The sequence below is a fragment of the Asterias rubens genome, chromosome 13, assembly GCF_902459465.1.
Source record: "Asterias rubens chromosome 13, eAstRub1.3, whole genome shotgun sequence".
Lineage (NCBI taxonomy): Eukaryota > Metazoa > Echinodermata > Asteroidea > Forcipulatida > Asteriidae > Asterias > Asterias rubens.
Window position 1 is genome coordinate 12,326,800 of NC_047074.1, and position 13,288 is coordinate 12,340,087.

General features: G+C 38.5%; 1 protein-coding gene across 1 annotated transcript in view; it reads left to right on the forward strand.

Annotated features, from left to right (window-relative positions):
- The window catches only part of LOC117298743, a 33,549-nt gene that overhangs the window by 7,649 nt on the left and 12,612 nt on the right, over nt 1-13,288 (forward strand). Inside the window, exons 12-25 of the mRNA XM_033782062.1 lie at nt 147-297; nt 1,092-1,274; nt 3,043-3,178; nt 3,527-3,594; nt 4,060-4,254; nt 4,629-4,764; nt 5,374-5,444; nt 5,889-6,107; nt 8,461-8,596; nt 9,327-9,394; nt 10,213-10,461; nt 11,292-11,439; nt 12,125-12,195; nt 12,682-12,906. Coding sequence (XP_033637953.1) covers nt 147-297; nt 1,092-1,274; nt 3,043-3,178; nt 3,527-3,594; nt 4,060-4,254; nt 4,629-4,764; nt 5,374-5,444; nt 5,889-6,107; nt 8,461-8,596; nt 9,327-9,394; nt 10,213-10,461; nt 11,292-11,439; nt 12,125-12,195; nt 12,682-12,906 — 2,056 coding nt within the window. The remainder of the gene's footprint in view (nt 1-146; nt 298-1,091; nt 1,275-3,042; nt 3,179-3,526; nt 3,595-4,059; nt 4,255-4,628; nt 4,765-5,373; nt 5,445-5,888; nt 6,108-8,460; nt 8,597-9,326; nt 9,395-10,212; nt 10,462-11,291; nt 11,440-12,124; nt 12,196-12,681; nt 12,907-13,288) is intronic.

Consider the following 13,288-nt stretch of genomic DNA (forward strand, 5'->3'; position numbering starts at 1 on the left):
GGGCCTTTTCTCTCAAAATTTATTAATTTATTATTTCTGGTTGTGTTTATGGTGAGAACAAGGGCAAGCAAGAAACAAGGCGAGCAGCAGTGTTTTTGTACAAACCTTAAAATTTATTTGTGTTATTTTGTTTTATTATATTTCAGGTATTTGAGGTTCCAGAAGAAAAGAAAATTGACTTGTCGTCGACCTTTAACCTTCAGTACCCGATCTTGGCCAAGTATGTCAAATTCCAACCTCTGCAGTGGGAAAAGGCCATAGGAGCTAAGTTGTTCTTCTTCGGCGTCAGAAGATTGGGTACGTTTTCTTTGGGTTTTGTAAATGAATGTTGATTCAGAGGTTGAGTACTTGGTACTAAGCAGATGGTTCTAAGTACTAAGTTCTCTCCTGCCATCGATTTCACAAAACTCTTCCTAACTTACGACTAATCTTAGGACTTAGGACCAGTCCCAACCCTGCACTGTAGCATGCAGACCTTTCGATTAATCCTAAGATAGGACGAGTTACTCGTCCTAACTCAAGATAAGGCGAGTCCTAACTCTTTGTGAAATCGACAGCAGATCACTTAGTACTTGTAAGTAGTGAGTACAGATAATTTGTTGTCAATGCTCTTTTCTGATACTCATCAGTACTATTATAATTGAATTTATATTGAAGCTGAGGTCGAGAAGTTAGTACTTAGTGTTCAGCAAATTGTTCTCCATACATAGTGCTTGTACTTAGTACTTGAACTGAGCATTTGTATTTCACCTGAATTTGGTTGTTTGGATTCGTGCTGAAGTAGAGGCTGAGTAGTAAGTACCTTTGTAGTACTCAGCAATTTTTTTCCCACACACGGCGCTTGTACTTAGTACTTGTACCTAGCACTTGTATTTCACTTTTAATTTGGTTTTGTTTGGATTTATTTTGCAGTATAGTGGCTGAGTTGGAAGTACTTTTTTTATATAAAAGTTTGTCACCATACAAAGTACTTGTTCTTCATACTAGTACTTAGTACTTGTACTTAGTACTCTTCAGCATTTCTCTGTAAACCCTAGCATTTATGAAAGGTCCTTAAATTGTTTACTTTCCCTTTCTCATCTGTCTTCCAGTGGAGAACATGGAAGCAAGTCAAAAGGTTACCATGACGATGTATTACTCCTACCATAACAACAAGGTATCGTGGGCCGACGCTGAGAAATCCTGCCGAGCCAACAAAGGGTCTCTGGCTAGAATCTTCTCGTCTCGAATCCAGGAGAGCGTTGTGGATAACATCGAAGACTCTAACATTGACGGTAAGACACAAAAGTTTGATTAGCACCAAATAATAATAATAATGGACATTTGTATCCCACATATGCATGAAATAACAAATCTGTGAAAATGTTGACTCAATTGGTCATCGAAGTTGCGAGAGAATAATGAAAGAAAAAAACACTCTTGTTGCACAAATTTGTGAGCTTTCAGATCTCTAATAAAGGGCTTGAGGCCTAAAGTCTTTTAAAGGCAGTGGACCCTATTGGTAATTGTCAAAGACTAGCCTTCACAGTTGGTGTATCTCAACATATGCATAAAATAACAAACCTGTGAAAATTTGAGCTCAATCGGTCATCGAACTTGCGAGATAATTATGAAAGAAAAAAAACACCCTTGTAACACGAAGTTGATTTTGAGACCTCAAGTTCTAAATCTGAGGTCTCGAAATCAAATTCGTGGAAAATTACTTCTTTCTCGAAAACTATGGCACTTCAGAGGGAGCCGTTTCTCACAATGTTTTATGCCATCAACCTCTCCCCATTACTCGTAATCAAGAAAGGTTTTATGCTAAAAATTATTTTGAGTAATTACCAATAGTGTCCACTGCCTTTAATTGTTGAGTGAGAAATTACCTCTTTTTCAAAAACTACACATGTATGTTACTTCAGAGGGAGCCTTTTTGCACAATGTTTTATACTATCAACAGCTCTCCTCTGCTAATCACCAAGTATTTATGCTAACATTTATTCTAGTAGGCCTAATTACCAATAGTGTCCACTGCCTTTAAGAAACTCTATGAAATCGAGCCTTGGACTTCCATGTCATAGCAAGTAGCCAAGGATAATTAATTTGGCTTACTAGAATAAGGTTACCAGCCAAAATACAATGTCGAAGTACATGAGTTTTTTTCCTTGGGCACATTAACTCAGGGGACATGCAGTAGGAAATTGATATTCCTCTAAAAGGCAGTGGACATTATTGGTAATTACTCAAAATAATTTTTAGCATAAAACCTTTTGTGGTAACAAGAAATGGGGAGAGGTTGATAGTATAAAACTTTGTGAGAAACGGCTCTCTCTGAAGTAATGTAGTTTTCGAGAAAGAAGTAATTTTCAAAGAATTTTGATTTCAAGACCTCGGATTTAGAATTTGAGGTCTCGAAATCAAGCATCTGAAAGCACACAACTTCGTGTGACAAGGGCGTTTTTTATTTCATTATTATCTCGCAATTTCGATGACCGATTGAGCTCAAATTTTCACAGGTTTGTTATTTTATGCATATGTTGAGATACACCAACTGTGAAGACTAGTCTATGACAATTACCAATAGTGTCCAGTGTCTTTAAGCAACTCTATGAAATCGCGCCTAGGACTTCCATGTCATAGAAAGTAGCCAAGCATAAATAATTTGGCTTACTAGAATAAGGTTACCAGCCAAAATACAATGTCGAATGTACATGAGTTTTTTCTTGGGCACATAATAGTGGCTTCTTATATAGCGCTCAGGTCCGTCACGCAGTGACGCTCATGGCGCTTCAACATTATTACCCCTGGTCACTGGGCCTTAAATCATTCCTTAAACCATCTCAGCTCCCTGGGGAGTATACAGCCTGTGCCGCCAAATATGTAGCGCAATCAAGGCTAATCCATCACAAGAACCAACTCTGGCCTCACATTAACTCAGGGGACATGCAGTAGGAATTGATTGAAACTGTCTAGATTAAAGGATGGATGGAAACATGCACCAGGCAAGGAGTTCAAATTTTTGAATTTTTTAACCCCTGCTTTCTTATTTTGGGTTTGTAGGTGATTGGTGGTTCGATGTCTCAGATGATGAGGTTGAAGGCCAATGGGCGTCTTCAGTCGGACCTCTGCCATACGCTGACTGGCTGAGTGGGAAGACCCCGGTCAACGATGAAGCTAAAGACTGTGGCTTCCTGGAGTAAGTTCTATCCTTGTCGGCTTTCTCCTCAATTTCAATTCAATTCACATTTATTTCCACAAACACATTTCCACAAATAATACTGAACTTTGACTGCCATAATGGCCGACCGTTTTAGTCGACGAGGTAAAAGGAAAACCGAGGCATATTTGTGTGGATCATTGTGTTCTACTGTTAAAACATCTTTCCAACCATATGCATTTTATAGCAAACACATTTTATAGCAAACACTTTTTAAAGACCAACTCGACCGGTCCAAGGCAATGTGTTCCTTCAATAGATCCTACTTGTAAATACTCTGTTTTTTTTTAAAACTAAATGTCAATTTTGGTTCATTTTCATCCACAGTGACTCGGAGAACTACCATTGGGATCAGGCAAGCTGTGACGACACCAAAAACTACATTTGCCAATATGGTGAGTTAGCTTAAGACTATTTTGTCATTTTCTGTTCGTCTCAGGGCTTGATCTTACAAAGCACTAAGATTCATCGTAAGATGGGTTGGTGGTATCGCCATAGTGATTTGTACTGTGGCATCACACTTTACTTAGCAACTATGATTGATTTGCAGTTAAGATCAATCTTAGATCTTTGTGAAAATCGACCCCAGGGGTCGTCAAAAAGTTTCCCGATCATACAAATCATGTTTTTACAAAACTGAACAAATCCATATCCGTAATGACATTTTGTATGAATACGAAAAATGTGTAAAATTACCTCACTCTAGATTCAAAGCATGTGGCGATTGACACTTCGAAGAAAATTGTTTTCACTCTTTCCAGTTTCTTGTGAAAGCTCGTTCTAATTTTCCATTCGATATTTTACGAACTACTTGTTATCATATTAAATGCTAATTCTCTCTTTGTATCTTCCAACTCCAGACTCTAAGAAAAAGAAGGCCCCATCTGGAAGCAAGTTGTTCTCTGTAAACGTACTGACGTATAAGTTCTTCAATCGCCGTCTTCGGTTCGTGGAAGCGTACACGTCCTGTTCCCAAAGCGGAGCTGACCTGATAAGCGTACCGGACCCTGTCGTACAGAAGTACCTGAACTCTTTGATCAGGACAAAAACACGTGGTAAATAAATACAAACCAACACTTCTTCTCATCGGGTCACTACACCATAACTGTCCGCAGGAAGAGCGTTTATTTCAGCAGCGAAGATATGGAACGGTCTTCCACATTACGTCCGGGTAGCTGTCACAACTGATACATTCAAATCAGTACTCAAAACACATTTGATCTAATCATTGCCTTTGACATTATTTTGATATGGACAAAAAATGTGAATTGACAACACAAACACAGAGCATAATAACTATTTTTTTTTATAGATATCACGAGCAGTGCACTTGGAGCACGGCTGACCAGAGTGCATTTTTTTTTTGAGCAAGCACCATGGATACCGGCACTATACAAGACTTTGATTATTACTATTATTGTGATTTCAGGTCGTCCTTGGCTAGATATGACATACAACCATCTATTCCCGGGTACTAATGCATGGTTGTGTACCAACGGGAACCCGCTAGCTTTCAACAATGGTCTCCCTGAGGAGGTTGACGGCCCATCATGTGCTATCATGAGGTGAAGAATAGTCTTTATTTCTAACGGAAAAAGAATAATCTTGAGCGAAAAATAACCCTTTAACAGAAAATAACCCTTCATCAGAAATTAACCTTTCAACAGAAAAAGAATTCCCTTGATTTTTGTTTGATTTTTTTTCTGGGAAATGAGCAAGGCTCGATTCCACAGAGGGCTAAGTAAAATCTTCTTCACAGTGAAAAAAAATGAAATAAATTGTATTATTTTTAGTTTTTATCTTCACACACAGTTTGTGTCTTTCAAAATGTAAGATTGGGTACAGACACTAGGGAGGTTTGGCTGCACGTTACGCGAGCAAAAATGTGACTGTTCAAATTTTGTTGTAAAAAATCTCACGTTTTAAGCATACATGAAGTTACCACTTTTCACGTCAGGTACGTACATGCAGACGCCATACATGAGCATACAATGAGCCCAAAGTGGTGAAGCCACCTAGAAACGGCACAATTTTCCCACGTTCATGTTCACGTTTTTGCTCGCGTAACGTGCAGCTCAACCTCGCGTGGCATCAATGGCTCTAGTACTCGGGTGTCTTGCTTCCTATAATTCTTGCTTTCAGTTATTTGTATTTACTTTTCACTCAAATTTCAGGAGACGTCGAAAGGCGTCATGGTTGCAGCAAAAATGTAACAAGAAACATATGTTCATCTGTCAGGAAATACGTAAGTAAACACCGAAGAAAAAGAAAGAAACAAATTGATAATTTCTAAGAGAAGTTATACCTGTTTTACTGAAAGCACTCATGTTTGAAGCTGTCAATGGATCAATGCTCATGCTTGACTGAATCTAAACTTCTTTTTAACTCACCCTGTATGTCGCATCAAAATCAAAACCAAATTTGACATCTCTTATATCGTTGCGGTACCCGCTGCCAAAACATAGGATTTGAACTGCCTCTAGCTACCGGGCAACCTCGGTAGTCTAGTTGGTAAGACACTGCTCTAGAATCGCAGGGATTGAGGGTTCGAATCCCACCCGAGTAACATGCCTGTGATATTTTGTGTATGCGTAAAAAACGAAATTAATATTCTTTATCCCCGATCCAAATTTAATATCTCTTATAAAACCAAAACCGATAACAAAATATCTATTTATTCTATGACCAGCCGCTGAGTCAGGAAAGCCTCTAGCCGTCAAAGGCCCATCGAGAGATGAAGTGATCGGAACCCAGCAAAGCCAATACAGGGTCTTCCAGTCGAAGAAAGGACTAACATGGGGGCAGGCCAAGAGGAGCTGTCGTCGAAATGGTGCGCATCTCCTCCGCGTTGAGAACCAAGAAGAGCAGGAATACATGATGAAATTCCTTGATTCCAACAATGTTAAGGGTGAGAATTCTGCTTGCTTTGTATTTAAAGACACTGGACACTATTGTTAATTGTCAAAGACCAGTCTTCTCGCTTGGTGTATCTCAACATATGCACAAAATAACAAACCTGTGAAAACTTGAGCTCAATTGGTCGTTGAAGTTGCGAGATAATAATGATAGAAAAAACACCCTTGCTGTGTGCTTTAAGATGCTTGACTTCGTGACCTCAAATTCTAAATTTGAGAGCTCAAAATCAAACTCATGGAAAATCTTTCTCGAAAACTACATCACTTCAGAGGGAGCCGTTTCTCACAATGTTTTATACTATCAACCTCTCAACATTACTCGTCACCAAGAAAGCTTTTATGCTAATAACTATTTTGAGTATATTACCAATAGTGTCCACTGCCTTTAAAGGCACTGGACACTGTGGGCAATTAGGCCTACTAGAATAAATGTTAGCATAAATACTTGGTGATTAGCAGAGGAGAGCTGTTGATAGTATAAAGTGAGGTTCCATGCTAATAATTACTTTGAGTGGTTACCAATAGTGTCCACTGCCTTTAAAAAAGGCGGTATCCAAGTTGGCGTCTACAGCCACGGCTATGGCTGTTGCTAAGTGTATTGCTAAGGTCTTCCTATACCTCATTACACGATGACGAGGAAATCTAGCTTAATCTAGCCGCCAATTCGGACATGGCCTAAGATGGCCTGTGCCCAATTGCATAGAGCTGCTTTTAGAGCAGAAATTATTGCTTATAACAATTTTCTGTTCAGCAGAAACAAGCAGGATTCCAGTCACAAATTGTACATGTTTCATGGTAATTTTGGCTGATTACCTAATCTGGTAAGCAAAACTTTGTTTTTGATTAGCAGCTCTTTGAAGTTGGGGCCCTGGGGCCGATTTCACTAACGCGTTTTGGTCATCGCAAACGCCGAAATCGATCGCTAAATCTAAAATCCATCGCAACTTAGCGATGGATTTTTAGCCGACGATTTCACTAAAACTTAACGATGAATATACTCGTCGCAAAGTTTTATTTAGCGATGACAATCTTGCGATGACATGTTAGTGGTCGCAAAGTAAAAGTTCATCGCAAACTTATGATACATTGCGCCATTCTGTGCTTAGAGTTATAGCGGTGTACGTTTAGACGTATAAATTGTCCGTGATTTAGAGTAAAATGAGTGGCGCTACATTATTTTAGCCTTGCGGTCTTTTACCTGGTAGACTCAGATTGCCGATGACAACTATCAGCGACGCAACTTCAGCAAAGAGCCCCTTAATATCGGTAAAAAGGAGATACTATCTGGGTTCGATTATTTTAACCATCATTTTTAGAAAAAATGTGTAATGTATTGGCAAATTGACAGTGTGAAGCTTGGTATTATCTTCATGGAGTTAGAAATATCTATTTCTACCTCCATGGTATTATTAGACAGATGTGTCAGAATTTTCATCAATTCCACCGTTACAACAGATTTACGAAAACTTTTTATTAAAATCTAAAATTATAATAGAGGCCATAGGCCTATAAATGCTTTAACCTTTTGTAAATGAATGCCTAAACATCGTCCACAACAGTTTGTATGCACCAACATAACAACGATTAACATATACATGTAAACTGCACAATGCCATTTCATTTCGAGCGACGACCGACGATTTTGTTGCGGGATGTCAAAGGTCACTACTTTTAGCCTCGTACAAAAACCTTATTTCCCTTTTAACGTCATCGCAATTGCGATGACTTTAGTGAAACGCAGAATTAGCGCCATCACAATTGCGATGGATTTGAGGTTTGCGATCTCATCGCAAGTGTGTTAGCGATGATCGCGAACATAGACGTTAGTGAAATCGGCCCCTGGTGTGTGTCTGCTATCGCTCTCTCAGAACCAGTACTTGTAGAAGACTTAGAACTTTTAGAACTAGAAGTCTTAAAGGAGCGTTACAGAACTGGTAAGAAACAAAAATTGTGAAGATCACAGATTAACATAAAACTTACACGGTCTGACGATGACGATAGTTGAAAACATCCCTGGAAATATTTCTGTATGAAATGTCATTTGATGAGAAATAAATAATCTAATTTCGCGTTTGGAGTTTATCGCTCAGTGAGCGTTTTATTCATTTTTATTTTGGCATCGATGCAGTGCCAAATTTGTAATCGGTTTTTCACTATTCTCTCGTGACCTAGATGGCCGATCGATCTCAAACGTATACAGGTTTGTCAGTTTATGTATATGGTGGACTACATGAAGTGCTTACACTGCCAGCTACTTTTTTGCTAGCAAAACCAATTCTGTAATGTTCCTTTAAGAAACACTGAATTGTAGAAATTAAATATTATCTTTTTTCTTTTTTTACCAAGGTAAATTCTGGTTGGATGCTAGGTATAAACGTGCAGGAGGTAAATGCATGAAAGGAGATGGAAATGAGGTAAAATACAGCAATTTCGGGCCGTCGTTCAGAGATGCAAAGAAAAAGAGAGGATGTGTTTACTTCACGTAAGTAAAAGCTAGATTTACAAACTCATTTCACGGCTTCCAAGTAACTGATACAATAAGCCAGTTGCGTGTTAGATTTGAGTACTGTCTAGTACCTTGACTTACTTGGTCAGAATGTATTGCTTCCATTTGAATTGCTCAGACCATGCTCAGACTATAGACGATGTGGTCAGTGACATCACATGTTTGCTGGACTTCCTGCAGGCACATTTTGTACACAGCCTAATGGAAGAAAACAAAATCTTACATTTTATGGAGATTCACTGTCTAATTCATCAACTTTTGATATGATGAAAGGGGGCACATCTCAAAACTTGTTACAGCTTTTACTTTGATAACTCTTGGATTTAATATGTGGAAATTATGACACAAAATGTCAACTTTCCCGTAGGACCAGTGCAGTATACTGCCTGCCAGAATACCTAATAATGCACAAGGTCACACTTATTGTAAAGAAAGTTCCCATGGTCGACAGTTGCTATGTGAAATGGTTCAGGGCAAGTCTTTGTATAGCAACCTCCAGATAAGCAAACCCTAGTACCATTGTGACATACACATCCATTCAGAATTGTGTTTGGGTGTTCACCATCTCTACTTGCGTAACTACGCAAAAGCTTAGTCCTTATCGTGTGACATAGCAACTCCATAGTCCAAGGAATTCAAATTAGAATTGAAGCTAATTTTGTGTAATTTGGTCTTAAAGTTCCTGATTGTTGTTTTTCTTTCTCAGGGATGAAAACAAATGGACCTGGGATACCGAACAATGCAGGACCAGATATAATTATATTTGCCAGAAAGGTAACTCCAGCGGATGTTTTTGAGTTCAGATTTGATAGAGGATTTTTTTTCCTGTCTGGCCATCTACTATCAATTCAATGCAAGAATACATTTATTTCCATACTCTCATAAAAGAATAACGACAGTTACATGTATCACAGAGTAAAGCAAAACACTAAAGGGCACCCAATTTGGTAGAAGTTGCTTCGGAAAGCTCAAGCAGTTTTTATGCACTCAACTGTCTTAAAGGGGGGGGTACCCAGAACTGTGATTTTTTTAGTTTAAGGGTTTCACAAAGTATCTGTATCTGTCTGATACTGCAACAAACTCCTCACATGATATTTAAGTCGCATGTAAAATAATAATAAATATATTGCAATTGATAATAAAGTGAATGTTTCGCAAAGTTAATGGATTTCACGAAGTAAGGGTTTTACAAAGTTTGGGTTTCACATAATTATTTGAAAGGCTCACAAACTAAGTGTTTTTCACAAAGTGTTGGTTTCTAGAGCACAAGCTTTTAGTCAGTTCCGTCATGGTTCCGTGTAACCCTCACCTTAAAGTGGCCGTCTGGCCTTGTGTTTTTAGAAGATCTCATGAAAAAAAAATAGTACACAAACAAAATTCTTACTTCTTGACTCTGGTATTCCTTGTGCAATATATTTGTTATTGTTTTCTTTGGTGTGTTAGTATATCTTGTGCAATTTTTACATTTTCATAGTTTATCTGTTGATGTAGAATTGGAATTTAAATTTCATTTTTTTGTGTGTATACCTTAAGAATAAAGCAATTCAATTCAATTCAATTAAATAATGTATTTTTTTAATTAAAATTCGTAGAAGGAAAAAAAGGATTTCCCCAAGGAACAAAGCCTGCCCGGGATGCTATCCAAGTTCCAAAGGTAAAGCCGTCCATGAACTACTTCCAAGTCCTTAAGGGCTATGAATACACCTGGGCAGAGGCGTCTGATTACTGCAAGAAAGCTGAGGACGGTTCCGGCCATCTTGCGAGAATCTACAATAAAAACACCATGGACTTCTTATCCAAGATGTTAAGAAGAAGAGGCAAAGGCAAGCGAAACTCAGGTGGTAAGTGGGACAACTTTTTTCTTGATCTGTTTCTTGGGCTGACCGCTCGCTAGCAAAAGACGTAAAAGACGTAAAACAAAAAATTAAGTTTGCGTAACCACACCATTTACAGACTCTTATAAAGGGTGCTATTTTTTAAATTTTTTTTTATATATATATATTTTTTTTTTTTGGGGGGGGGAGTTGCCATTTGCAAAAGAAACAAGTTAAAAATCAAGGTGTCCTTATGTGTACTTATGGTTTTATGCGCATGCGTCGGCTTTGAGGGCGGTCGTCTATTAATTTCTACGGCAGTACTTGGCATGAATCTGCGTTGTGCTGAAACTGACAACGTTTGGCTGAAAAAAGGAACTTCCCTAATAATAGCTACAGAGGTACATTGATTCCCTGTGTAGTATAGCGCTTGGCTATGAGTTGGGTCCCGAGTCTCGGCTGAATAAAGGTGTAGAGGACGAACGTCTTACTCGGTTAACAGCTGACTCAAGACTGCCTCGTGGCTGGCCCGTTCCCACAGTCCAGCAACTGGCACGCTTGGGTGACTTAATAATAATAATAATAATAAATTCTTATGGCACTCTACAATTAACACAGCGCCTCACAAGAAAAAAAAGTAGAAAACAAAGCAAAACAAAAAACTAGTGGCTCTCATCAGAGGGGGAAACAGAAACGTTTTGAGAGCCCGCTTGAAGACCGAAGTCACAGGGCGGTTCCAAAGCTTAGGAGCTGCATTTATTATTTGTCAAGACGTAATGTCTACAACATGTTTACTATACATCACTAAACTTTCTGACTTTTATCGGAAGTAAACACGAATATATTTTTCTGTGCAGGGAATTACTGGTTTGATGCCAGCGATCGCTTCAGTAAGGGAACGTTTACCTACAGCAACGAGGACGCTTTGTCGTATACAAACTGGTTCTCTGCTGGAAGCAACAAAGAACCAAGTGTCCAGAGTGACAAGAACTGCGCTTTTATAAAGTAAGGGTTTCACAAAGTTTGGGTTGCATATAATATGGGTTTCACAAAGTGAGAGTTTTACAATTTAACGAAGTATAAGGTTTTACATGTATAGGTTTTATAGAGTGAGAGTTTTACAAAGTATGGGATTCACAAAGTGAGAATTAACAATAAACAGTTTTACAAATATGGGTTGCAGACATTAAGGATTTCACAAAGTATGGGTTTCTTAAAGTAAGAGTTACAAACTATGGGGTTGACAAAGTGAGCATTAAGAAAGTAAGGGTTTCTCAAAGTGAGAGTTTCAAAACCTTGAGGGTTTCACAAAGAAAGGCTTTCACAAGGGGAGAGTTTCACAAAGTGAGGGTTTCCAAAATTAGGCTTTCACAAAATGAGTATTTCACAAAGTGAGATTTCCACAAAGTAAGGATTTCTGAAGTGAGATTTTCACAAAGTGAGATTTCCACAAAGTAAGGATTTCTGAAGTGAGATTTTCACATAGTGAGATTTTCACAAAGTAAGGATTTCACAAAGCTAGGCTTTCACAAAATGAGATTTTCACAAAGTAAGGCTTTCACAAAGTGAGATTTTCACAAATTAAGGATTTCACAAAGTAAGGCTTTCATAAGGTAAGGACTTCCCAAACTAAAGGGTTGCAAGTAACTTGACTCCTATCTGTAATTTTACCCTTTGATTTTTCTTGCAGCACAAAGCATCGATCTAAATGGCATGATCAGTCATGTGACCTCACCGTTGATGGTTTCATATGCCAGTTCAGTAAGTAGTTCATTGAATCACTTCTACTCGTACTCATTTTTGGAAGCCAACATAGTGTCGTTCAAATTAATAGATCATTACAGCACCGAAGACACAAGATTACGTACGTGGCCCAATTTCATAAAGATGCTAAAATAGTAGTCCTAGCCTATTTTCTATACAATTCGCCCGGGTAATACATGTAGTTAAAAAAGCAGGACAGTTCTTTTCAGAACTGAAAAGTCTCCCGACACCCCCCCCCCCCCCCCCCCCGAACATCCACTCTGCGGTAGTAGAATAAAGAGAGACAGTTCTCTCAGAACAAACCTCTACCTGGCAGGTAGATACACACATGGTGTTACCATGTTATATTGATACCTCACACCATGCAATGCCTCACATCCTTCATTACAATGTAGGTCTGTTATTTTTGATTAATGTTTCCAGTGAAAATAAATGCCAATTGAATTGTAAAATTGAAGCAATTTAATTTCTGACTACTTCCAGAAACCAAACCGAAAGGTAAGCCCAAACGACCCAAGATGGACAGGGAAAGGCGGCGGTCTATCGGTATGGCCCTCTACCTCTCAACTGATACTTACTCCTGGACAGCCGGGGCTGATTACTGTCGAGACCAGTTCCCTGGACGCGAAGGAGGACACCTCTTGAGATTCGAGAACGCTAAACAAGAGAGACGAATTGTCAGCGAGCTGTTGAAGAACACAGAACAAGGTGAGTCGTGTAATAATAATAAAAAAGCATTTATAAAGCGCCTTATGCAACACCTCAAAGCACTGTACACAAATATAAAAAACAGCTACATGTACATAATAAAATACTAAGAGAAAACCCTCATAAAAACTTGTGCGCTTTTTATTTTTACCCATATAGGCAGCCTCTATTTTATTCATGTCAAGGATTTGATTTCTCCATTTTTATCCGGACTTATGTTTTGTTATTTTTATTTCTATATTATATATTACTTTCATTATTATTTTTTGTAAGACCAAATTCTTAAAGAAGTGAAGATATAACCGTAGAATAACGCCCCAGATTGCAGAGTAGGACTTTTAAAACCAGTGATAATTGGTGACGTCATGCACCTTGGGTCAGC